General features: G+C 42.0%; 1 protein-coding gene across 1 annotated transcript in view; it reads left to right on the forward strand.

Annotated features, from left to right (window-relative positions):
• The window catches only part of LOC309541070 (uncharacterized protein), a gene marked incomplete at its 3' end in the record, with an annotated part of 74225 nt that extends 46774 nt beyond the window's left edge, over positions 1–27451 (forward strand). Inside the window, exons 5-6 of the mRNA XM_082238479.1 lie at positions 13677–13873; positions 27361–27451. Coding sequence (XP_082094605.1) covers positions 13677–13873; positions 27361–27451 — 288 coding nt within the window. The remainder of the gene's footprint in view (positions 1–13676; positions 13874–27360) is intronic.
• Between the last annotated feature and the right edge of the window lie 251 nt (positions 27452–27702).

Below are 27702 nucleotides of genomic sequence, written 5' to 3' on the forward strand. Positions count from 1 at the left end.
AATTCAGTAGTTACTTAGGAAATGTTGAACCACTCAGAAAATAAATCTATTACCTTTGCTAGTAAAAGGAGGAATAAATAGGTAAAGTTCAGACTGAGTGCTAAATAAAAATGAAATGGGGGAGGGGGCATGGTTTAGTGGTAGAGGCCCACTTCAAAAAATCCCCAGATTTAACCTGTGGCATCTCCAGTTAAAAGGATCTGGTGGCAGGTGATTTGAAAGATGTCTGCCTTAAGACCTTGAATTGCTGCTGCCCTATGAGAGAAGCAGACAATATAGCGGGCTAAGCAGACTGTGCAAATAGCTTGACCTGGTATATTGCAGCCTTCTTTGATCTATAGAAAAGAGTGTTTTAAAATGCTTTCTGAAAAGTATGGGTTGGTAGATGTGTTGTAAATATGGTGCTGTTTTGTGGAGTGTTTATTATTAGTGCGTTAGTGCCATCTGCTGTTACATGGCCTATCAAGGCTGCATTATTAAGAAGCACACTGTTGAATTCAGTTCGTCTCCAGCACTTAAGTGTTTAGGACTTGGGAATTCAGTAAAGAAACCCAACAACAACCCAGGGTTACGAAAGCAATGGGCAATTAGCAAAAAAGCAAATCAATTGCAATGTAGGGAAGGGGGAGCAATGTAGGGAAGGAAGACCCAAGTATAACCTGATCACTATTCATTGTGCTCACTGGGATTGCAACCCATAGCACATTATCGGTGAGGGTGCCCCGACAGGAGCTGTTTATTTAGGAAAAAAAGCCTGGGATGAGGATTCTTAGCCTGGGATGGGAGAAGGACAGAACACAATCCTCCAGCCCTCTATGTTTAGCCCTTGAAACCCTTCACCAGCCCTCCTCAAATGTTTACCCTGGTTGGAATGCCCTTGTGAAGTGACAATGTCTTTTGATCACCTGGATGGAGTGTGTGTGTGTGTGTGTGTGTGAGAGAGAGAGAGAGAGAGAGAGAGCATTTGATTTCTACATGGCTGGAATGTGGTCTGCTGCCCCTGCCCCTTCCTGCCACTCATCTGTGGTACCTAGAACACCTGCCACCACCCATGAGGGAGTGTGGTCATCCAACTGAAAAACATTTCCCTCATGCAGTAGGCCCTTCTCTTGGTTTTAGTGTATCTATGTGGGGTTTATTATCTGTTTGGTTGGTTGTAAGTCACTTTCAGTTGTCCTGAGCAAGATAAAGTAACTAACAAAGTTCAACAACAACAGCAACATCATCATAAGGGATTATTCCATCAGGCAAGCCGAAGTGTTTGCCCTCATGGAATGATCATCTTGGTGCAATGTTGAACCCCTTCCAATATTTTGAACAGTAGTCTCAAGCCTTCCTCCATAGGAGCCAGCTCCTGGGGGCCAAGGCACTTTGAGGGCCCCCAATGTTAATGTTCAGAGGGCATTTGGCTCTACCCCCTGGCTGCTCATGATGCTGCATGTGCAAAGTCAAGACATTGCATTGGGCTCCCCTATCATCTTGAGAAGCTGCCACCTCTGCCTTCCTCTGTTCTAACAGATCCATGTGCTCTTAGAGTCTGTCCACAAAATGTTAAGATTCCACTTTTATAAACCTTTATCCAATTCTGGAAGATATTGGTTACAGTTGTGAATATAGACTATGGAGTATAGCCCACATTTGGATTTGATAGGAAGCTCTCCTAAGCCAGCAACTCATAATTGGTTCAGAAACTGGCATTTCTGATCTCCGTCTGTAGTAAAAAAAGAATTACTGGTGAATAGCATGGTGGTGTAACCTTGCCATTCATGGGTTCATTGTCTGATCTTTACATCAAAGGTGACCAGGGTTTAATATTGTCACATGCAATTTTGTCTCAAAAGAACTATGTGTGTGATTAGTCCAGGAGCAAACCTGTCAATTCAGCTCCGTGTGAAGGAAAGCTGCTTAACTACTCAAGCCTTAAAATGGAGCTCCACTTGGCAGATTGCCCAGCAACAAATGGAATGGGGAATGGTGGTCAGGCGTGGGGGAGTCAGTGCATGCTACTGAATGTAAATCCCAAATTCAGTAAATGTGCTTCCCCAAGCAGGATCTCATCACTGAAATTAGGCACATCTGGGCATGCCTTTGAATAATTTTAGAAGGCAAAGTATCAGAGAACCGATCACCAAAGATCTGTGATCTTGCACGACAATGCACATGACATTTTAAGAGGCAGACAAATCACCTACAAAACCTGATTTCTTGTCTATTGCTCAGACATACTGGAAAGAGGGCTACATATGGCATGTTGGAGCTTTTTGGATCAATTTTGATTCCACAGCAAAACTGTTGCATGAATCTCAAGACAGCTTTTAAAGCTTGAAAGCCTTTTGAATGTGGAGACTCTCAAGTCAGCAGAGGAGCTGCTGATTAGGAAAGACAAACACACACACAATCCGGTGCATGTGAGGTTTGGCCACAAAAATGTACCACATAAATCAGCCTTAAATTACAGTCAAGAGAGCTTGAATAATTCCTGGGGCAATCGGCATAGCTCTAGGCAAATTACTTTTGGCCTGACTTTCAAAGGCACCAAAGGATCTGTATTAACTTCTTCACCTATAGCTTTTTCATCTTTGGGATGTTTACCAAAACTGGAAGTCTAGCACTTCTAAAAATATTATTTTCTTAATGTATTCATAGAATTGAAAGTGAGGATTGTCTAATCAGATCCCACCAGAAATATAAGGGCAGATGTCCCCCTGTCACACACACAAAAAATAAGGTGGATCACAGAGCAGGCTAGTGAGACTGAGCTTGGTGGATATGGAATGCTGACTTACTGCTGAGTAGGAGGAAATGGGAAATGGGAAATGTAAAACAGTGGGTGGGAATGGGAACGGAATGGAGTATCCTGGAAAGGGGCATAGCTGCCTGGCTAGAACCGTGAAGGGCAGCACTCCACACTACAACGTTTCATTGCAGGTTCCACTTGTTCCCACCTTCATTGCACTGACCACATAGTTTTCATTGAACCGGCTGAAATGTGCCTTTTGGTGCAGATGCCATTCTGGGACATGACTTGTTGCCCATGACGAGAGCAGAGCTGAGGCCATTTATGTGTGCACATTTAAAATACAGAAGCACAAAAAGAAAAGATTTCCAAATGATTCAAGCGAAAGGCTTTCCTGCAGAAGCAAAGTGCTTTACCAACTGCCACAGCTTTGACAACCACCTCCTGGCTAAAATACTTTTGCTCCGCTTTAGAGGATTATATTTCTTACTTCGGAGAGAGTTTAGATAGTGTGGTTTACAGTCTAAGGGAAGAGTAAAAAAAAAACCCACACACCTAATGTTGTGCTGAAGACAACAAAGAAAGCATTTTCCCTTTTAAGATAATTATCATCCGTGTTTATAGTGATTAAGCTACAAAGATTAATAATCAACAACACACAAAAGCTGCCTGAAGGCAACACCTGAGAGCTTAACATCAGTAAAGGCTTCTTAAGTTATTGCTCTCCCTCTCTCTCATCAGTGGAAAAGGTTTCATTCACTGCCGCATTTTCATCTTGAGTTCATCTGAAACAGAAGAAAGCCGGGCTTTCCTACGCATAGCATGGGAATGCTGGGAGACTTTGATCCATTGTTTGTATATCAGCTCTTTGATAATGGGTTACAGTGTACTGTGGTTTTTAAAGCATGGTCATATGGTTCTTTTATACTTAGAGCTGTGCCAGCGTTTCCATGATCACCGTGTCACATGTGCCTAGCGTTGCTTGTATTAATTTGTTCCAACCTAAAACATGATTGCTTCCGCCTTCCCTCCCCCACACCCCTGGAATGAAAACACAAGGCACTGCAAATGGGTTCAGTTGTGGGCCACAGCCTTGTTGACGTATGTGTTTGATTTGCAGTCAACTAGCCAAAGGCAATCTCTCCCCTAACTCAGCTCTAGTGTATTTGCTACCACGAAGAGAGTTAGGAAACGGCATCTCTTGATGCTCACCTTGAATAGGCAACCCTCCTTGGGCAAACCATCAGATCCCTGGTGTAGCAGGTGTCTACTCTTTGCAATCTTCAAAGATCTCAACAGCTGTCACCATGGAAGAAGGAAATAGCTTGTTTTCTCCTGCTCTGGAGGGCAGGACATGAATAATAAAATAATAATAATAATAATAATAATAATAATAATAATAATAATAATAATAATAATAATATAATTTATTATTTATTCCCCAGTCACTCTGGGCGGCTTCCAACAGAATATTAAAATACAATAGTCTATTAAACATTAAAAGCTTCCCTAAACAGGGCTGCCTTCAGATGTCTTCTAAAAGTCTGGCACTTGTTCTTCTCTTTGACATCTGGTAGGAGGGTGTTCCACAGGGCGGGAGCCACTACCGAGAAGGCCCTCTGCCTTGTTCCCTGTAATTTGGCTTCTCGCAGCGAGGGAACTGCCAGAAGGCCCTTGGAGGTGGACCTCAGTGTCCGGGCAGAACGATGGGGGTGGAGATGCTCCTTCAGGTATACTGGACCGAGGCTTCAAGTTATAAGAAAGGTGATTCCAACTAAACATCAGGAATAACTTTTTTTGACAGTAAGAGCTGTTTGACAGTGGAATGGACTGCGTCAGAAGATGGTGGACTCTCCATTTTTGGAACTTTTTAATCAGAAGTTGGATGGCCATCTGTCATGTATGTTTCAGTTGAGATTCCTACATTGCAGGGGTTTGGACTAGATGATCGTTGGGGTGCCTTCCAACTCTACAGTTCTATGATTCTTTGAAGGCATGTGCTTTGCTACTAGCAATAGTCCTTCCCCACTGAACGCCTGACTTGTGTAACCCTCCTTTCATCATTCAAATGAATGAATGAATAAATTTATTACGGTCATAGACCAGAAGAAAGGGAAAAAAACAAAACATAAAAGGCAGCAATAATTTACAAGGGAATGGTGGTGTCAGTTAAAAGTTGTAAAATTATACATAAAAACAATGCACATACACACACACACACACACACACACATATACATACTCATATATGCACTACAGTATATGTATGGGCTTAAAAAAGGGGGGGGGCTTATCCAGGGGTCAGATCTTTTACTTTTTTACAGCTAATGCCCTCCGCTTGATCGCGGCCGCAGAAAACTTGGCCACTTTCAATGTTACTTCTGGGTTTTTGTCTCCTAGTAGGATTTTCAGCCGCTGAGATTCAGATCGACCTGGAAATTTCTGAACGATAGGGGAGATAAACAGTAACCTGATATCCCCGTAAAGGTCGCAGTGTAACAACACATGTGAAGCCGTTTCCACCTCCTTCAGACCACATGGGCAAACTCGTTCAGCATAGGGTGTGCCCTCGTATCTGCCCTTTAGTAAGGCAGATGGCAATACATCAAATCTAGTAAGGGTAAACGCCCGCCTATATTTTGCGATTTGTAGGTCCATCAAATATGGGGTTAGGTTAAACCCTTTTCCATAATCTTGGATAGCTGGATATTTATCTATCTTGCTCATATGGTCCTGAAGCTCTACATCTCCTATTCGCTGGCTCACCATCATTTTAGCCTTTTCAAAGCCTGAGGCTATAAGTTCTTGTGAGGAAAGCCCCAGGCCCCTCAGTTTTTCATAGAGCGACAATCTCCATTTAGACTGGAACGGGTCTAGTAGAGTCAATGGAGCCACTCCCACTGGGAAAAATATGAGTTTTAGCCAGAAATGAATCTTCAGGATCCATATCCTGGCATTAATAGGGAGTTGGCCAACCTCCAGCCTAACGGCAGTGTTAGAGACACAGGTAGGTAACCCTAGTAGGGAACGATAAAATTTAGTTTGTACAGATTCCAGGGACTTGAGTTTTTGACAATTAAATATCTGGGTGCCATAGGTCAATTGTGGAAGTATTTTTGCAACAAAGACCTGGGAGGCAGCGGGAACATATTGACCTCCTTTTCTATAAAAGAATCTTATGATAGCTCTGGAAGATCTTTGCGCATTTACAATGGAATTCTTAATCTGATGGCACCAAGATCCCTTCTCATCGAAAATTATTCCAAGATATCTAAAAGATGTTACTTGCTCAATAGGTTGGTTATTAATTTTCCATTTATGTCGGAGTTTTCTCTTGGAGAACACCATAATTTTTGATTTGGTGTAGTTTATTATTAGGTGTTCAGCTTCGCAATACTCTGTAAGAGCTCGTAAAAGTTTTCTTAGACCCACACAAGAGAAGGAAATAAGTGCCGCATCATCCGCGTACAAAAGGACCGGGATTGGTGTATTATTTAGATTTGGGGAGTGAGTACTTGCTTCCTCCATCTTTCCGACTAAGGAGTTTATATAGAAGTTAAAAAGAATAGGGGCAAGAACACAGCCTTGCTTGACACCATGGGAACTTTGGATTTCCTTTGATAGGTTCCCATAACGGTCGCATCTAACACGGATCCGAGTATTTTCATGTAGTCTATGGATAAGAAGCAAAAGACGTCTATCGATGTTTGTGACATTTAGTTTTTCCCAAAGTCTGTGCCGGGGTATCGAGTCGAAGGCTGATTTGAAATCTATAAAGGCTACATAGAGAGAGCCTCCTTTCTTTGAGGTGTATTTCTCCACTAGATGTTGCAATACCAGTCCTTGGTCTAGAGTTGATCTATGTGCCCTGAAGCCAGCCTGGGCTTCCTTTAGGATGTGCTCCTGTTCTAGCCAGTCCGCAAACTTTTCACGTAAGTGAGTTGCATAAAGTTTGCTGATGATGCTTAAGAGACTGATTGGTCTGTAATTGGCTGGATCAAGTTTACAGCCTTTCTTGAATATGGGAACGATGATTGCCAATCCCCAGTCCTCTGGTATTATTGCTGTTTGATCTATGCTGGTGAAAAGGGTGGCAAGGACTGGGGCCCACCAGTCAATATTGGCTTTGAGAAGTTCAGGAGAGATGTTATCTGCTCCCGGGGCTTTTCTGTATTTGAGTGCCTGAATAAGCCTCCTAATCTCCGCAACCGACACCGGAGGCCACTCATCATCTGCCGCACACTGTATTAGTGGCTGTGTCAGAGGCAGAGCTGAATATGAAGATTGAAAAAATGCCTCCCAAGTCCCTGCAGGTATAGTATACTCCACTTCTGAGGAAGTAGGTCGCACTCCATTTGCTACCAGTCTCCAGAAGGTGGCCGAATCTCTCTCTCTGGATACATCTATTAGGCATTTCCATTCTCTTTTCTGTGCCAGGAGTTTTTTGTTTTTGATCAAAATTTTATAATTCCGTTTATCTTCAAACCAGCCCGTGGGGAGTTGGGGTAAATTGGCAGATCTATAATTCTTGTATTTTTTCAGTAAATTTAGCTTCATATCCTGACATTCTTGATCGAACCAGGGTTTGGAGTTTTTATATACTGAGGATTGTCTACTTGGCCTGTTCCTTTTTTCCTTCAGGGGATCTTGAAGGAGTAAAATTAGCTCCTGAAATAAATTTATCTTTAATTCATGGCTTGAGGAAGTTATGAGGTTTTCTCTCTTAATGAGGAATTCCTTTGAGCATAGCCTACTTGAAATTTCCTTATGCAGTTCATCTGTCCATCTAATGCGCGAATATCTGAGCTCCAAAGCTGTAGGGCTCGAATGCTCGATTTTTTCAGCGCAGGATAAATCCTTTCCCGCAGCCACAAGTGCACTTAATGGCAGATGATCACTGTCTAAGCGCTCCTCCACTTTGCATTCCAGAACTTTGTTTTGAAGATCATACGACACAATTATATAATCAATTGTGGAGGCGCCATTGTTAGATATAAATGTGAATTCTCCGACCTTCTCCCCCTCTGTGCGGCCATTTAATATAACCAGGTCCAACTTATTGACCAAGTGTAGTAGGCATAAGCCGGCATAATTGCAGCCTTTATCCTTTGAGATTCTAGCTGGTATTGGGTGGGTTTCCTCTATAATGGGGGCTGTTTCGTGGAAATGGGCACACAAAGCCTCATCAGATTGTCCAGTTCTGGCATTTAGGTCACCTGCCACCACTACAGAGGCATCAGGAAATTGATTTAGTAGTTTGTCAAGATACTGTTCTAATTGAGCCCAAGTATTTCTTATCAGTCTTTTCTCTCTTTGTGGAGGTAGGTATACATTAATCAACAGCCAGCTTTGGGTTCTCCACTGTACTTGCACAGCTGTGGCCAGATGGTCTAGTGGGTCTAGTTTTTTAAATGTGGCCCTTAGCCTTGTTGAGATTAAGGTAACTAACCCACCTTTAACTCGCCCCCCTCTAGTACTTGAAAGACCTGGGAGGGAGAACGCAGAAAAACCATTTAACTCCACTTCACTTGTGCTCCAGGTCTCCTGGAGAAACGCAATGTCATGTCTCTGGATATATTTAGCAAAGGATTGGTCAGAACGCCTCTTTTGCCAGCCTGCAATATTCCAAGTTAGCAAGGCAAGGTTGCACGTTGTCTTGCCAAAAATTGGTCTTAGTCAATTTGCCTTTGAAAGATTTTTTGGGCCTATCTTTTTATCTGTTAGTTGGATTTCATTCATTTTGGCAATGTCCATAGATGTATTATCGCCCAGGTACTCAATGGAATCAATTGAGGGGTGCAGCGTGCTAACGTTAGTGATCAGTACTCCTTTTTTTGGCGAGTCCACCTTGAGGTGTTCTATTTGACTGGTGCCAAGTTCATCCTCATCCAGGTATCTCATGCTGGTCCAGGAGCGCGTTGTGGTTGCCATAGGGATGGTTTCCTTCTTAGATGGTAGGTTGTTGCTGTCCCTTACGCACTGTGTTAGATCTGTTGTTGTCAGGTTTATCTCTGCAGCTGCAGAGGTAATATAAGGGTAGTCCTTCGTGGTTGCCATAGGGATGGTTTCCTTCTTAGATGGTAGGTTGTTGCTGTCCCTTACGGGCTGTGTTGGATCTGTTGTTAACAGGTTTATCTCCGCAATTGTAGAGGTATTATAAAAGTAATCTTTCATGAGGTCTGTCTTAGCTTTTTCAGAGAGGTTCTCTTTCTTCAATTGGTCCGTTGCCGGTTCTTTCTCTCTTACTTTTTCCTGAGCATTCATCTCTGTTAACTTATTTCTAAGGGTCTCCAGTCTTCTCAAGATCTCAGATTGGGCAAAGAAAGGCAACAATCCAAACTGGTTTATTAATGCCTTTTCTTCTGGATAGAAGTTATCCATCCCCTCATTAGGCAATCTCATCTCCTGTCTTAGTTTCAAGGGCCCTTGCTCAGTATGTTCCAGTTTGTCTTTTGAGTGTCCTCTCTCCTCCTTTGGTTTACAAGTAAATCTTATCTCAGCAGTCGTAAACTCATCAGGGAACAATTTCAAACATGTGCTGTTTTCGAAAAATCTTGTTACCGTTATCCTTTTCTTTGACAGCAGATGTCTTGATCTATATATATATTTAGCCAAGTTTTGATCTTTGAAGGAGGTAATCACTCGCAGAGAATATCCATTGTAGAATATGAAATCTACTGAGGTAATGTCATTTAATTTTATTTTCCCTGGCAGCATATCATCTAAAATATTCACAAAATGCACCAAGCGTTCTTCCTGTGTAAGGAAGCCCTTTGGCTTCGGGTAGTTAAGAAAAGCTAACTTCCTATCTGCCAACATCAGTTTCCATCCTTTATCCTGGGGCAGGTCTTGCCCTGCTACTGGCTCATCTTGAAATCTGCCATAATCAATAGTGTGGGGTGAGTCTTCTTTAATATTTATGGATCCTTGGGGTTTCAGCATAGAGCACCCGGGTAGTGATTCCGTTTCCTCACTTGTTTTATTAGGCAGCAATGATGTTTCTTTCAGAGACTTCAGCTGGATCTTTTTTCCTGGATCCACACTGTTGTTCTCTCTGCTGCCATGTGTAGCAGGTTTGTTAGAGTTTGTTTTTGATTTTGTTGGAATCAGCTTATATAGTCTTTTCCAGCATACTTTGCATGCACGTCGGTTTGTAACAGATTTCCTTGCAGTTTTTATGTTCTTACTTTTCTTTTTAGTTTCAGCTTTCTTCTTATGGGATCTCTTACTAATGCCTCGCTTCTTTTGATTTACTTCAATAGGAAATTCAGTTTTAGGGGCAGATACATGCAGTCCTATGTCCTTTCCTTGGTGTAAATGATTTTCCGCTGCTGATCCTTGTGTGCACTTGCTGGTTGCTGGTTGCTTTGTATATTCTGGCCCTTGAGGGGTGGTTTGTGGATCAACACCATAGGGTTCTGAGCCTTTAGCTTGGAAGGGATAATTTTCCACTAATGTCAGGAGCAGCCCGTTTGTTATTGTTAAGTATTTTTTCATAGCTGCCAGATCCAGATTTATAGAGAGCAGCCAGTCCTGAGGATAGCAGTCATTGTTTTCCGTCTGGGAGCCCATAGATGAAGTCTGGGGTTTCTGGGAGTTTCGGGTTTCTTCGTGTAGCTCTGAAGATAATATCTCAGCCAAGACTATTTCATGGGCCAGGCTCATTGTATTTCTATTTTGGTTGTTATTCTCTGTGTCCTGTATTCCTCTAGAGAAGGTTGAGTGATCTTGAGCAGCAGAGGGAAAAGGAAGAGCCTCATCCTGCTTCAACTCAGCCATCTCAGCCATCTTTTGCTCATTTCCATTTCCATTTTCGTTGTCCCTTGTGTGTAAAAAGTATTGCGTGATTTTACTCTGTTTCTCATAACACTCCTGGAACAGTGGGCTTGTCACTATCCCCAGGTCCCTACATTGCTTTCTGGTAAGTACCATTTGTAAATCTTTGTCCACCCAGCTATGGGCTAAGGTCCAAAATGAGGCAAGATTTGGGATAGCTGTTTGTAATTTGTAATTTGATAGCTTATAGTTCAGAGCGTAGCACGGAGTTGGCAATAAATCAGCTGTCAACCGTTTTCCTTGTTGTCGGTCAGACTTGAGGGGTGCGGCGTCGCGGGGAGCAAAACCCTCCGGACATCAAGATAACAAGGTAGCAAAGGAGCTCTTTTTCTTTAGAAGCAGCAAGCTAAAAGGACTATTAAACTACTTAAAAAACTCTGGAGGAGTTAAAAAATATTATAAAGGGAGTTTCAAAGGTTGGCCCGGTGTCGAGCCTGTTTAAAAAGCAGATTTAGAACTTGCCTCAGATAACCTCCAGAACTCTGCAGCTAGTTCGGCGGCCATCTTCGCCTCCTGCCGGTCATCTGGGTGCCTCTGGGTGCTCACAAATGTCAATCTCTCCACTTCCCTCTGACTCCATTGAGATCGTAATGGTGCCCTATTCAAGTGGGAAAACAGCCCAATAGCTCTCTTCTTTTTTAGTGCAGAGAAAGCCCATGTTCCCTGAATACTGTTGCCTCAATGGACGTTGGGAAAGAGGAGCCTGGGTGATGAGGCATCCAGCTAGGTGACTGGGAAGTGTCTTCAGAGTCTATTTTCTCCAGCGTTGGAGCTATCGAGTGCCTGCCTTTTTCCAGTGTTTCCTGATTGCACAAGTCTGCAATAGATCTTTAGGGTACAAAGTACCATTCTGACATTTGTCCTGAGTACTACTTGTATGTTTCCCATCACTCAACAACATCATTCAACAGGGATATCGTCAGCCATTTGTGACTGCAAGGCAGAATAGAGCAGAGCTTTGTTCAGACATATCTGATACTTGTAAGGGCTGGTCCTGCTGAAAAACTGATCATTTTGGCTGAGTTACAAAACTTTTTCAGTGGCGTGTAAACCTTGCAGAAGCAATAATTGATTTTTTTATTTTTTAAAAATGTTTTCACTAGCCATTTCAAGTGGAGTAAAGGACTTGTCATCTTTTGGCCCATCACCCAAACTACGAACTGCAGCTACAAAAACAACATGAATAAGAAGCACTCAAACTCGATTCAGCTCTTCAGCGGATCAATATGATTGAAGAGATTAGGATGTTACTGGCACATCAGAGCTCCATTAATGTCAGACCACCAGGTTGGACATTCAGGCACTGCTAACAGATAGCACATATGCTGAGTTGCATGAACTTGTCAAATTTAACATTAGCCATCTTTGCACTGAATACTAAACTATTATGAATTGCTAGAGTTCAAGTCATTAGGTGAGAAAGCAAGCTTGTATAACTAACCATGGTTTGTTGAAAAACAGGATACCATATGTAAAAGCGAAACTAAACTTTGTTGAAGACTTACAGAAGTTACATTTGAAAATGTCTCATAGAATCAGTTTGTTGAAATGAATTTGTAAAAAGATCTTGCATTGGGAATAACTAGTTTGAATACAGAGCCTAAATTTGGGATAGGAAAGCCTTCTGTCATCATGAGTTCCAAACTGTATTATCCATTGATAAATAGCTATCAATTTGTAACATATATTTTAAGAGGATGGGAGTAGAAAATTTTTGTAAGCCTGCTCTACTTTCAACCTCAAGAGAGAAAACTATCTGGACCTATTGCTGCCTGAGTATGTTGATGTCTCTTTGGGGCCAGGGAGCGCTTTTCTTGGTAGGAGCACAATTATGGATAGGATTATTGGATAGGAATGGATTATGAAGTACATTGGGATGCGGGTGGCGCTGTGGTCTAAAGCACAGAGCCTAGGGCTTGCCGATCAGAAGGTCGGCAGTTCGAATCCCCATGATGGCGTGAGCTCCCATTGCTCGGTCCCTGCTCCTGCCAACCTAGCAGTTCGAAAGCACATCAAAGTGCAAGTAGATAAATAGGTACCGCTCCGGAGGGAAGGTAAACAGCGTTTCCATGCGCTGCTCCGGTTTGCCAGAAGTGGCTTAGTCATGCTGGCCACATGATCCAAAAGCTGTAAGCCTGCTCCCTCGGCCAGTAAAGTGAGATGAGTGCCTCAACCCCAGAATCGTCTGCGACTGGACCTAATGGTCAGGGGTCCCTTTACCTTTAAGGCAATTAATCATACCGCACAGATACACTTGACCTAATTAAAAAGCAAATAATTTCCCCCCTTGAAATATTTCAGAAGAACTTGGGCAGGCATCTTACAGCAAGTGACTTTTAGCAATCATCACATCCTTGTGTATCTGGTTTTTCTGATGTTCAATCCACATTGACCTTGGGGGACAAGGTGGGTGAAAGGCTAAATAAATAAGTGCATACCTTTAAGAATATGAAATCAAGACTTGCAAGGTTACAGTTCTATGCATATATATGTATATATTAGGAAGTCTCACCATGGGTGCATCTAAGTGCATCTAGATTTACAGCCCTAGGCTGTTGTCCTATACTTGCTTACTTGGGAGTAAGTGCAATTGAAGTCAGAATTTCTTACCTTTGAGCAAACATGCATAGGATTGACCTATAAAAACTATTTTAAGGCTCCAATCCTATACCTGTGAGCAAGTCTCCTTGAACTCAATGGGACTGCGCTCAATCATTTACCCTACTGCATCCCATGCTTTATTTGATGGTTAAAAATAAGGTTTCTTCTCTAAAGAGATACACACTGAGCAAATGCTGCTTTGACTACTGCTGAACTCTGAGGTCAAGAGGCAAATCGATTTCCGGTAAAAGTTAATCCCATTGAAAGAAACCACTGGATTCTCCTTCTCCACTAAAAATAAAAGTGCACTTTTCTGTTGACATAGGACTATTACTGTCATTAGGGTAGTTTCTTTAATTTTCTCTCCCCTTCACCCTCAATTTAAAATAAGGGTCTGGCAACCCTGGTTCATTCTGTATGTCACACTGTCTGCTTCTCTTCCACTTTCTGATTATTTTGACCTCCAGATAATAAAGAAGCCCTTTCAATTGCTTCTGTTTCAGAACTGTCATCAGGCGGTAGCTGTGCTTCCTGCCAAACGAGTGAGCAAGGTGAAATCACAGAGCTACAGCTATGAAAAATGGCATGTTTGGCTTTCACAGGAGTGGAAGGCTGCATGTAACCTTTCTTTCAAACATCCCTCTGTCACCATGCGATCCCACCAGCCCTGGGCTCATTCCAGCTTGTTCACAAATCAAAGGTAACTGACAGAAGCCAATGGGGGTCACGTAAATCACCTGCTAACGGGAAGAGAGTGGAACAGGGAGAGAGGATGTGCTGTACATCCCAGCAGATTGTGATCCTGGAGAACCCCACAGGTCAGAGAAAAGCTTTGGTTGCTCCTTATGAGCAAAGCATATTTTGCAAATTACTTAAATGTGATTCACGCCATCAAAACATACTTTATACTTCAATCTTTAATCAACTCCATTCTCTCTTGTTCTAGGAGTGTAACAATCCCCGACTGCATTAGGATGGGCCAGTTATTCATAAACTCAACCAGCAAAGAAATATTTGGTCAATTATTGTTTGGCATTGGCCAAGTAGTCAAAGCATCAATAGAGTACATTTGTAGCAAGTCCACTTACCACTAAAGGGGCAGGTGGTGTTGCAGCCTGGCACTTAACGTTGGACCTAACAACTTGCGTCAATGGCCAGGGCATTGGATTCAGGCCTGCCTGCCTGCAAATTGCCCAGTCGTGGATGGGCCTGGAGACAGGCTCTCCTAAGAAGCAAGCCCAATGGAGCATTCAGGCTTCCCTTGGGTCCACTCCTTGGGCTTAAAAGCCGGACAGCCCTGGGCCTTGCCTATGTTTTCAGCTTTAATTATGCTCGCTTGGCCTTGCTGTGGACTTCTGGTCACCGTATTTGGGGCTGGGTAGAAATTTATCCACCCAGCAAATTTGTTCTACTCTAGTTGTTTTTGTCTACCTCACAGCAGTCATCACAACTTTGGTGGTTTAGGCATTGGGTAAGCCTTAGTCTTGGCTGGAGGGGAGGTTGTGGCTCTGCCTGTCCCTATGAGAAAAGGATATCCAACTAAAGAGATATGTGAGGAGTTGCTTTTGTCCTAGATGGGGGCTAGGGCCACAGCACTCATCAAGACAGCCATCCCATGGGGTATTCCTACTTGATATAAGTCATAGGACTCTCCCGCTGTTGGATTGATCTTGGATATACTTCCGGCAGGTGGGCTTGAAGTCAATGGCTGTATCCAATACCTATGCCAAACCTCTTAACATCTGCAATCAATAAAGTTGTGGCCTTATTTGATCCAAAAATCACTGTGTTCTGCCTGGTTTATTGCTGTGGAAAATGGGGTGGTGGGTGGCACATTGCCTTGGCATACAATGAGCCGGACTTAAACTGATTACAAAAATCCAAGTTACCTGTGAAACATTTGCAGCTGAAATAAAACAAAAATTGTCCTCAAAATTCTCTTCTGTGGATGATTTTGATGCTGAATATTCTCAAAGTATTTCTCTCTGGAGGGAAATCACCTGGGAACACCATGTACTTTAATTAAAGTTTCATGATGTAAATTATTCAGTGATAACAACAGCAAATGTTGGAATAGTTTCCTAATATTCGTAGAGTTTTATTGCTGTCTGTGTTTCAGCCAAATGATGTTTGGTCTTGATATCTGATATGTAATTTGCGATGTTTGATCATTGACCTGCAATGGTAATAAACATCTGGCAGTGCTGACAGCTAACATGGAACTGCATAGCATAGTGTGTGTTTTTTCCATTTTTTACCACCTTGCAACATCATCCATATCAGCATCTGCCAAGAAACTTCTACAACAGAGACCCTGTACATTACAGAGAATCTTGGGGGGCATGTTCCTAGGTAAACCCTCAGTTCACAAGGCAGAGCATTGGACCTTACCATCACCTATTTTGAACTGAGAGTGTTCCCTCTCACATATCCCTGTGGCTGTTTGTGAACTGTAGATAGAGGAAGTTCAGTCATGATGGAACAATATATGCTTCAGCTGTCCTTCTCAATGAAGGAGACCCATTAAGTCTACAAATTACACAGGATATATCAGTTATAACCCAGAAGGCTGTTTGCACTTTGGCATGCAATGGAGTCATTTTGTCTAATTTCTGATGCTCAGGTGAGATGCCATGGCTTACACACGCACAAGAGGGGGTTATCAGGAGGTTTGGGGCAACAACAATGATTGTAGCATTGCAGTTTTGAAAAGAAGTAAAACCAGAGTGGGAGGAACTCCAAAAGAACCCAATGAGGACTGACCAAGGAGCTGATTGGCTGTGGGGAGGGAAAATGGAAAATATGGCAGATAAGGAAATGGAATCAAGTCTTCTGTAGGGTCAGGCTGACCAACTGTAGTAATGGACAGAAACACACCACAATGACAATTTTTTTGCAAACCCCATTTTTTTGTACTATACAGTATGAGCATTGGCATGTATTTTTTATGTTAACAGCATTATGTTAACAGAAGAGGAGGTTAAGGGGTGATATGATAGCCATGTTCAAATATATAAAAGGATGTCACATAGAGGAGGGAGAAAGGTTGTTTTCTGCTGCTCCAGAGAAGCGGACACGGAGCAATGGATCCAAACTACAAGAAAGAAGATTCCACCTAAACATTAGGAAGAACTTCCTGACAGTAAGAGCTGTTTGACAGTGGAATTTGCTGCCAAGGAGTGTGGTGGAGTCTCCTACTTTGGAGGTCTTTAAGCAGAGGCTTGACAACCATATGTCAGGAGTGCTCTGATGGTGTTTCCTGCTTGGCAGGGGGTTGGACTCGATGGCCCTTGTGGTCTCTTCCAACTCTATGATTCTATGATTCTATGATTTGAGAATTGCCCCATATTGCTGTTTTCCAGGTACAGAAATCAATCTGAGTTAGGGAGAGAAAGGGACTTACCCATAGCTGAAGTATATCTTAGATTTTGACCTTTGGTGTTTTTGGTTCTACCCCAACTGCACAGACTGCCTCCCAATGTCGTCAATGAGCTCACTGTCTCCTACTGTCCCTGCTTCTTGTTTATACATGATCCATCAAAGATTTGCCTTGCTAGCAGTGTCTTTCTTTTTGGTCAGCCTAGCTTCCCCTGCATTTCCTGTCTTGAAAGAATTTTGGCAGGTTTACGCATGACACTACATTGCCCTGGAAAGTGGAAAGTCTGTAATTAGACACTGTGTAATCAGCTGCCTCCCACTGGCAACCAGTCTGCCTTAAATCTGCCATCACAATTAATCAAGAAATCCCCTCCGGGGAAGTCACTGCCTCCACAAACCACTAACCTGTCAATTATGGGATTTACGTTAACACTTGCTACTACCAGCTCTATGAAAATAACATCCTGTGACATATAAGTGGCCAGAAGAATACCATCCTTATAAGGAACATGTTTCATGTCAGTGCCTGAGAGGTAAAAACTGAATCCTTACTCCTGTGTCACGTTAGCAGCAAAACTCCCACTGACCCTTAGCAGGAATGACACCATTGTTATTTGCAAATGTAGGTATTCATTCAAATTATTAATAGTGTGACTGACAGATATAAACATTGCAGCAACTGGTTTATTTTATTTCTAATACCTAACAGTCAAATTCATAACCCAGTTGAGATGAAGGGTTTACTTCTACTCAAGGCAACTGGAAAAAGCTAAATTCTTATTACTGGGCTGTTAAACAGCTTAGACTTCACTATTTCTTTGCTTTAATTCAGTTGTACACCAGCAGCTAGAGAAAATGCGGAATAATAACCAGTCACCAACCTAACAGGATCCCAAATCCTTAAAACAATTTGGTATCCGATTGAGGTAATTAAGTCTAAGCTTGCTTTGCTAGAAGAGACCCCCAATAGTCACCTGTTGCAGGATGGAAAGATGCCAATGCATTATCAATTTTTAAAAATTACAGAATTTACTTTCCGCTGTCTTTTAGATTTCAGTTTTTTGGTAATCTGATTGTTACAAGGGGAAGGAGTGCAAATGCTACAGTTAATGATTGTATCCAAGAAGAAAATCAACAACAATTTAACAAGAAGTTAGGATCATGTGGCATCAGTAAGGCAATAGTACAATGAGTGGGAAATGAAGGAAATTTGAGTTGTCAGAGCTAAATCACAAAGCAGGGGTATGACTAATAAAATTTAAAAGGCTGAAATGTTTTTGAGAAACCTGCATTGTGTGCTCAAGAAGTTCACAAGAAGGGTGCTTGAAGATCAAATAAACTATTCTATCATCAAAGCAGCTTTGATTAAGATACAACTAGCAGATAGTTTGTTTAGTTCCAAAACTTGATATACAAGAAAGAAAATTTTACTTCACCAATGCAATTCTGTAACTCCTAAGACAATTTCCTGAAATGCCCATTCAGGATTTCTGAAGATCTCCACTGGAATTTTAATGAAGTTAATGGGTTAGATCAAACGTACCTTCTGCCCATGGGAAGACTTTTGGAAATCCTAACCCTTTTACAGCCCTGCATCAAATCTTTCTTGAACATGTTTTTGGAGCATATCACCACCAACTATTGCCCTCTTGCTCGTGTTTCTTTGGATCCAAAACATTATCTTTCTAACATGGAAGACGTTGAACTCAAACAGGCTGTCTTCTGCCTGCAATCCTGTGTACTTATTTCCATTTATGGATTGCTTCCCATTAAATATCTCAAAGCAATGTTGAAACTTTATAATGTCAGGAAGACGTTCCACAGTTGACAGTTCGCCCTCAACAAAAGCATACCCAGCCCTTTCTTTTAATCTCTGGTTTTAAGGCTGTCAGATTCTTAACAGCCAAAACAACACAGGTTAACAAAAACACACACACAAAAAAACCTTAAAAAAATAAACAGAAGGATGAATTAAATATATTATTTTCTGCCAAAAACTGGTAGTGTCAGAACATCAAGTTGTCTCCTGAAAGATAATATTTTGGGCGTCTGTTTCACACACGTCCTACTCTCCAAGCTAGGCCCCAAGGCAGGCAGAGCCCCAGCTTGGAAGGGGAGTAGCTGTCCAGGCTGCAGTGTGGGAATGTTTTGTGCTTGTATGTTAGGAGTGGAGGGTGAAATGAGCAGAGGGTTGCAAAGAACACTTCTGCTGATTAATTTGTGTAATATTAAACACACATATACACACACACATCATTAACTAGAGATGAAAGAATCGTTCAGTTTCAGTTCTGCTGTTTCTTATTTTTCAATCTTCAGTTTACCCCATTTCTCTCTCTCTATCCTTTTGTACACACACACACTAAAATAACAGTATGTATGCATTTTTGCAGACTATTTGCCACAATAAAATGCATTTTTGAATGTCATTGTCTCTAAGAGACATGCCTTTGTGATGGAGAACGGCACTGCAAAAGTTGGAGAAGTGTGGAATCAATAGGTTCAAATTAAAATGGGAACCTAATGAACTTGAATGTCTTGTGTTCATCACTGGCTTTTGTTGCTTTTTTGTAATTATTGGTATGTTTTACATATATTTGGTTTTTCTATGTTTTTAGTGATTCTTGTTCTTATCTGTAAGCCGCCTTAAAAAATCTGATCAGAGAGGCCTCGTGGCTCTTAGTCTCAGTGTGTCTGACTTAAAGTTTTAATTTGTGATATGGACTTGAGGAATTATGACTGAAAGCTACCTGGTAAATGACATTAGGACAGATATTTGAACTTTGGGTTCCTCACTTCCAAAAGCAGCAATCAAGCTAAGTCACTGAAATAAAACATAAAATTATTTCATGCACCTCTCTATCTCTACTACGGATGGGCAGATATATCAATTTTGGGTTTTCTCCATTTTTCATTTTTCCCAGGTCTCCACATTTCCACACTGGTTAGCAATCTTTTGAAAGAAGCCCTTTTGGAAACCCACCACCATTTTAGTGTGAAATGCACATGTTTGTAGGCAATTTTGTCAACTAGTGCTTATTTTTGCAAAGCAGTTTTCTCTAATAGAACACATCTTGTATGTATATAACATACGAATCTATGTTTGTTTCACTAATACATACATTAATATGCACACTTTATCCCAGCACATGTCATTTTGCTGGAAAACAGCATGGCAAAATTCAGATAAGTGCAAATTTCAAAGAATGGCTGCATTTTGGTTCTCAGGTTGCTTTGGAAAATGTGAATTGGGTTGATTCGCCTTTCAGTGCACACCAAATAAAATCGCTCCCTCATCACTAATCTCTCTACATCCCATGTGACTGAAACATCTTCTCTTTGAAAGCTGCACATTATAAATGCTTAGCCTACTTTAGAAAAAAAAGAGACCTGTGGAACAACTGTCTTTGGTTAGATTCATGGATACTTATATCTGTCCTGATAGGAACTTCAAATGTTCCTATGTTATATATTTGTTTCGGTGGATATGCACATCTTGCCATGAATGGCAGAAAAATAAGCTACTTTAGCTTTTTACTGCCTCTAAAAAGGACCAGTGTCTGTCCTCCAGGTTAATTTGTTAAAATAGCTGCTAACTTCTAGAATATCCTCTGGGAAAAGCTAAAAGATAGGACTTGTGTGCCATCTAGTGGAACAATGAACTAATGAATCACATTCTGAGCATTCATGACTATAACTACAGTGAAATAAATACCATACAGTGTGTTTTGTTCTTAGGTAATCAGTGCTATTTCCCCCTAACAAAGAAAAATCTATATAATAAACTCCAGACACTATAACAATTTGGGTATACTGTACTTTTCTGTGTATAAGACTAGGTTTTTTAATTTAAAAATCGTGCTAAAAAGTGGGAGTCTTATACATGGGTAATGCATAGGGTGGATGTTTGATTGGTTGCTGCCGTGGCTGACAGCAGCTTTTGGGCATGCTATTGGTTGCTGCGTCAAGGGCTGGTGTTGATTGATTGACGCTGCAGCAATTGGGCGGGCGATTGGCAGCTTCTGCCAGCAAAGGGACAGATGAGAGGTGGATTTTTTGCTGTGTGTGTTTGAGCGGTTTTCTGCAATCCCCCCTAAAAAAGCTCAAGGACTTTGGGCAATCCCTCCCCCAAAAAGCTCAACAATTCTGAGCCATCTCCCCCCATTTCCTTAAATTTTAGTCCTGAAAAATAGGGAGCGTCTTATACATGGGGGCATGTTATACACGGAAAAGTACGGTAGTTGTCTTGATGCAATTGGATTGGTCTTCAGAAAAAACTGAAGTACAAAAATCCAACAATCTTCATCAGATTCATAGAAAAGGGTTGTGGGTTTTTCCTGGAAGTTGCAATATTAAAGTAGTCAAAATACCAAATCACCAGAACTGTGGTGTTAACTTTGAATTAATTTATTACTATCATTTCTGCAGGAAAAGGAAACAAAGACCTTGATGTGCCCCCCTTTTTATTATTGTTTTTCATGTAAATTCAAGAACAGCATAACTACAGTTACTTGTCCAGTAGTACATTCTTATTAAGTTGCATATGCAGTACACAGTACATAAGCAATATGTTTATTTATGTATTATCAGTTCAAGTATCCACAGAGATTCTTGTGTTGAGGGTGGAATAAAAGAATCTTTTGTCTCGTTTATAAAGGAAAAGAAAGGAACCCAAGTCACACCAAAATGTGTATCCTTCAAGTGCCTTTAATTACCCTTCTGTGGTGAGTTAGGTGTTCCCATAGAACTACATTCCAAATATTACTTAACCAGATTTCAGTGGGGATTTCTATAGATCATTTCCAATATTAGGCTATTGTTAATTGGGCAGCTCATAAGAGGGGGGGGGAATACTGATGTTTCAGAGTATTATTATCACTGTTCAGTGTAGCAACATGTTGAAAGAACTCACTGAAATGAACCAACTTGGCTTGATTTGAACCAAAGTTCAGCAGAGTTTCACCCTAGAAAGTTTCAACACTGTCATGCTTTGCTGGAGCCTTCAAGCGAAATTGAAATGATTAGGGCAAGGCAAGGCAAGGCAAGGCAGCTCCCAGTTTGCCCAGCTGACTGAGTTAAGGAAGGCATGTCAGCCAAGGACCAGAATCAATTAAGGGTTTCAGAAGGCTGGCAGGGCTGTACTGGCCCAAGCCCTTGCAAGCCATCTTTAAAGCACCCATCTTTAAGGCACCATCTTAAAAAGCAGAGACATCACCTTGCCAACAAAGGTCCGTATAGTTAAAGCCATGGTTTTCCCAGTAGTGATGTATGGAAGTGAGAGCTGGACCATAAAGAAGGCTGATCACCGAAGAATTGATGCTTTTGAATTATGGTGCTGGAGGAGACTCTTGAGAGTCCCATGGACTGCAAGAAGATCAAATCTATCCATTCTTAAGGAAATCAGCCCTGAGCGCTCACTGGAAGGACAGATCCTGAAGCTGAGGCTCCAATACTTTGGCCACCTCATGAGAAGAGAAGACTCCCTGGAAAAGACCCTGATGTTGGGAAAGATTGAGGGCACAAGGAGAAGGGGATGACAGAGGACGAGATGGTTGAATAGTGTTCTTGAAGCTACCAGCATGAGTTTGACCAAACTGTGGGAGGCAGTGGAAGACAGGAGTGCCTGGCATGCTCTGGTCCATGGGGTCACGAAGAGTCAGACATGACTAAACGACTAAACAACAACAAACTATTTTTCAGTCACATGTTCCTGCAGAAGAGGCTGCAGAGGAGTCACCCTCAGCCTCTGAGGATGATGGGAGCTACTTAGAGATTTTTATGATCACATGGGAATCTTCTTGATCTGAGTCCTTCTCAATCCAGCCAAAGATCCTGAGACAAGAGGGCTGGCAGAGGCAGTCCTGTGACCAGTGACATAAGCATGCTGAGAACAGTTCCTTGGAACATGCCTGGACCTCCTTTCCCTAACCAATCACCCTACAGTCCTCATACATCTGAGGCCAGGAGAAAGTATTACCACATCAAAGAGCATGACTTCCAGATAGGCTCGAGCTTCAGAAAATATCACATTGTGTTGGTTTGCTGACTTTCTGTACTACTGTGGCACACCCTCTGTACAAAGAACATGATAACCTGCTGAACCAGAATTATTCATGTAGCTGTTTCCCCAGCAGTCTGAGACTGTGCCTGCAGGAAGCTAACTTCTGCTTTCTCTTCATGCCTCTACTGGTTCTTGTCGCAGCAAGATGGGGAGACACCCTGGTTTCTTCACCATCCAGATTCCTCTTTGCCTTCCTCATCTCCTGCCTCTGATTCTGATTCTGGACAGCTCTCTGCCATAGACTCTCCCTGCTACCTAAACCCTGTTACCTCTTAAGCTTCTGACACCTTCTCTTCTCAGTCTTCTCTCCATCTTCCCTCTGACCACTCATTGCTGTCCCACCACCACTTCCCAGGCTCTGAGTTTTCTTCTCTTGGGGTTTCCCTAGCCGGTTCTTCCCACCATGCCTCTGCATTCAACCAGTCCTTGACACTATGCAAAAAATGAAGCTAAAGAATAATAATCAAAATTAAGTAGAGCCTGTTTCTGGAGGTTTGCTTTCCAGTGTTTGGCATTTCTACACAATTGTCCATTGCCGTAGATTTCAGTTCTCTCAAAAAGAAGGATGTGTCTTCCACTAGGTGGCACTTGTGTTTACCTTTTGGAGAGTCAGCACTGCATGCTGGCACTTTTTGTTCATCCTGTCATTCAGGCTTTTACTAATGTGTTTCCCCAATGAACACTCCAATGAACAGTAGCTGGAAAGGGTGTGACAAATGTGATTGTAATACAGGAGTACAGTACTGTCAACATCCTAGATCACTTGCCTGACAATATGGAAGAAGAAACCTCACACAAATAAGCCACACCGCAACCAACCAAGCTTGGGAACCCCTAACCTCTTGCAACATCAATAAAAATAAATAAATAAATACACAAACAAAGCACCTACTCATGTGATGCTGACACAACACCCCCTACACTAAGAATAGGCAATAGAATAAAAATATCCCCATCTCTCTTCCCCAACTGCAATATGTCTATGCCAAAAATGTCTCTCATCAGATGTAAACAAACTATGAAAAAGACTATAAATAGAAAATAGAGACAATAGATGTACCATTCCCTGTTTATCTGTTTGCTTTGTAACACAAAACCACCCAATAAAAAGTAATAATAATTTTAAAAATATTGAAGAAGAAACACCATTGAATTAATCCTTTTTTCTTGCACTGGCAAGTGTAGGAGAGAGGTGTGCTTCATATACAGTGGTACCTCGGGTTACAGACGCTTCAGGTTACAGACTCTGCTAACCCAGAAATAGTACCTCGGGTTAAGAACTTTGCTTCAGGATGAGAACAGAAATCGTGCAGCGGCAGTGGGAGGCCCCATTAGCTAAAGTGGTACCTCAGTTAAGAACTGTTTCAGGTTAAGAACAGACCTCCAGAACGAATTCAGTTCTTAACCTGAGGTACCTCTGTACTTTTTTTTTAATTGCATTTATATCCTCTGCCCTTCTTCCTGAGCAGCAAACAAGCAAACATTTTAAAAAGTAAAACAAAGCAAAAGCATTTAAAAAAACACTTAGAAATATAAAAAACCAACTTCAGTTAAAAACATTATTTCATTCAGTGATCTTTCAGTTGGCAAGATGAGTATTCTCCAGTCATCGAATGGCTGGGCAAACAGGAATGTTTCCAAACCTCTCCTGAAAATTAATAATGATGTGGACAGGTGCACCTCACCTAGGGATGGCATTCCACAACCAGGGAACCACCACGGAAAAGGCCCTGTCATGGGGCAGCCCTTGGTGTCAGCACCACCAACAAGGCTTCAGCTGTTGAACATCACATTTAAGATGTAATCACTGACAGTTTTTGCTTGAATGATGTGCAAGATGCAGTCAAGAATCATGACAGAATCGGGTAGCGGTGGCACCACATGAATTTTAGGGTGCTGCACGCAAATATCATTTGACCCACTAGTTGTTCATGGTTTTCGGAAGTTCTGGACTAATGTTTAGAAACAACGTCTTTAGCTGAACACTTTGAAGCCAAAAACTGGGACGCCATCTTCCCGCATGCCATATTTCAGTTTTATATCATGAGCGCAGAGAGACCATTTTCACACTGGGGGCATGGCACTCAAAAATGGGCATTTGGGGGCACCATGAAAGAATACGACCCTCCCCCCAAGTGCATTTTTCACTGCAAAATCAGAGCAACCCAAATGGCCACCGTTCTCTTGCAGGGAAAATTGAGATGTCCCAGTTTTTCCAGACAGTTGTGGGATACGCCATGAAAAAAGTAGACAAATACCATCACCTGCCTTTACAGTTGCATAGCTGTGCCATAATACTAGGATGATGAGAGGTGGTATTCGTTTTACTGCTTATGCTGGTCATTGGGATGGTGCTATTCTAAATAAAAGGAGGTTCACTTGAAGTAAGTGTGTGTGTGTGTGTGTGTGTGTGTGTGTGTGTGTTCATTTCTCCAAAAAAGAGACAATCTACCTTCCTGGTCACTCAGCATTTGTTCCAACTATCCTTCTCCTTTCTAGCTTACAATGTGGGCCTATGAACCTTGTGCCAAGGGGAAGTGGGATATTGAACACCAATGGTTCTTAGTCACCGGACTTGAATACTCCTCTCCTCTGCCATTCTGAAGAGCCCATCCTGCCTCCGTGACCACAGAGCCAAAGGCAGAATCAGCCGTAAAGGAAAATGTACTGGCACGAGTATCCCTCCCCCGCTTTTCTGGACAACAATGAGCCAGAATAATTAAGTTTCTTGTGGATTTCACCCTAAGCCATAACTTGGCTCAGGATCATTCAAAGTTGGTTTTCTATCCAGAATTAAATTTCAGGACTCTAATGAAATTCCAGCTAAAGTGAGTTTCACTTGGTCTCACATGTGGCTCCAAGTAATTCCTGCAGTTCTAATTATGAAAGGAAGGGAGAGCTATGGGCTGTATCATAACTATTCACTAGCTAAATTTTTAAAAGCAGTAGATGCATTATTTAAAAATGATCTTACAGTATACAGTCCCTTCTTTTATATGAACATTAAAATCCTTGCCAATGTTTATGTAATGCTCCAAGGCCATTTCTTCCAGAGAGTATAAACAAACATCTGGAACAGCTGCACACCCCATGTGTTTATTTATTGTACATGAAGAAGGTTAAGAACTGCCAATTAATTTTTGTCTTGAAACTTTGCATAGACTAATTTCCTTGGGAGTAAAGCCATAATTCAGCCAGGGAGGAAGATGTTTGGCTGAGTTGTAACAGTTGAGAAACCCAACTGATATCTCTAATTTGTTTATTTTAAAGTACTCACACTGATTCGAATCAGGATAGTCCAGTGCAGATGTGGGGAACCTTTCACCCTCCAGATGTTGCTGAACATCAGCCCCAGAAAGCACCGACATCATTTAAGATGCATGGCGAAAAGCTGGCATAAGATTAATTGGTGTAAGTAGCATTGTGCAAGGGGGACGCAGGTGGCGCTGTGGGTTAAATCACAGAGCCTAGGACTTGCTGATCAGAAAGTCGGCGGTTCAAATCCCTGCAACAGGGTGAGCTCCCGTTGCTCAGTCCCTGCTCCTGCCCACCTAGCAGTTTGAAAGCACGTCAAAGTGCAAGTAGATAAATAGGTACCACTCCGGCGGGAAGGTAAACGGCATTTCCGTGTGCTGCTCTGGTTCCCAGAAGCGGCTTGGTCATGCTGGCCACATGACCCGGAAGCTGTACGTCAGCTCCCTCGGCCAATAAAGCGAGATGAGCGTCACAACCCCAGAGTCGGTCACGACTGGACCTAATGGTCAGGGGTCCCTTTACCTTTTAGCATTGTGCAAGAGGAAAGCATAAGAGTGTTTTTACCAGTATTATGAAATGGAAGCATTGCAAATGTGAATCCATCCTCAGCCTTCCTCAAATGTACACATCCACTCTAACTCTTCTTGCCCACCTTACCCATTCCTGAACAAACTACATACTTGATTCTAAAAAATGCAGGGTTGAGCATTGAGGAGAAATGTGAGGCAGAGCACACAGTCAAGCTTAGCCTCATACATTTTCTGCAACCACATGTAAAGCCCTTAACATCAAAGATCTATGCAGGTTGACCCTATACATAAGCTCCATACAGCTTTTCTTGGTAGACTGACCCTATGCAATCTGGAAAGGTACACAAAAGTGATAACTGTTTCCACATATTACAATAAGAATACAGATGTTGTTGGACTTCGGGCTCCCATCATCCTTGACCATTGCCCATTATGGCTGGGGCTGATGGGAGCTGGAGTCCTACAACCTCTGAGGGTCACAGATTTCCCATTCCTTCTAGAGTGCTACATGAACCAGCCTACAGTGTGCATGGAAAGAGTTGTTGCACACCAGTTTAGAAGAACAGAATGCATGTTGACCCACTGAATACTCATCCCCCCCCCCCCAGATACTGGATGTTCTCTGTTCTAGCTAAGGTCTATTAACATAATCAGCAGCCCCTTTATGAATTTCTTTATTTTGTCCTTTTTTGTAAACTAATACTCGTGCTTTGCAGCAGCAAGAAACCAATTTTTGTAGCATAACTACAGAGCAGCAGTACGCCATGCATAATGCACAGCAGCTGTTATCATTTTGTATATGAAGTTTTTCCAAGACCTCAGTGCTTATGAAATACAAACTGCACTCCGTTCAATTATTTGCCATGATTTGTATGTGAAAGAGCAGCTTCAACCCCTTGGGGCTTTTGTTTGAGCATCTGCAATGAGTTTTTAATGTTGCCTCTTCCTTGTTTTCTGTAATAGAATGCTTCTGGGTGCTCCCTGCGCTCCCTACTCCAACCCAAGGGAATCAAACACCACAACATTTACCAGTTACCTGCCAGAAAAGCAATGATTAAAAAAACCTACTCATATGCACATTACTTCACTTTTACTATCTTGAGAATATATGTGAAATGGGGACCCCTATATAGGTCTGTGAACAGGATACGATGTGCTCCTTGGCTGGCGATAGCATCAGAACACCCCCTCCATTAGAGACTGCTTCCAAGATGGCACCTTGGGATGAAACTTCAGTGGGGTGGGGCCATGAACCATGCCTGGAAGTACTATTTCTAAGATCTGCCCAGTTTCTATTTTACAGAA

This window comes from Podarcis vaucheri (genome assembly GCF_965113315.1).
Source record: "Podarcis vaucheri genome assembly, chromosome: 9".
In the NCBI taxonomy this organism is placed as follows: domain Eukaryota; kingdom Metazoa; phylum Chordata; class Lepidosauria; order Squamata; family Lacertidae; genus Podarcis; species Podarcis vaucheri.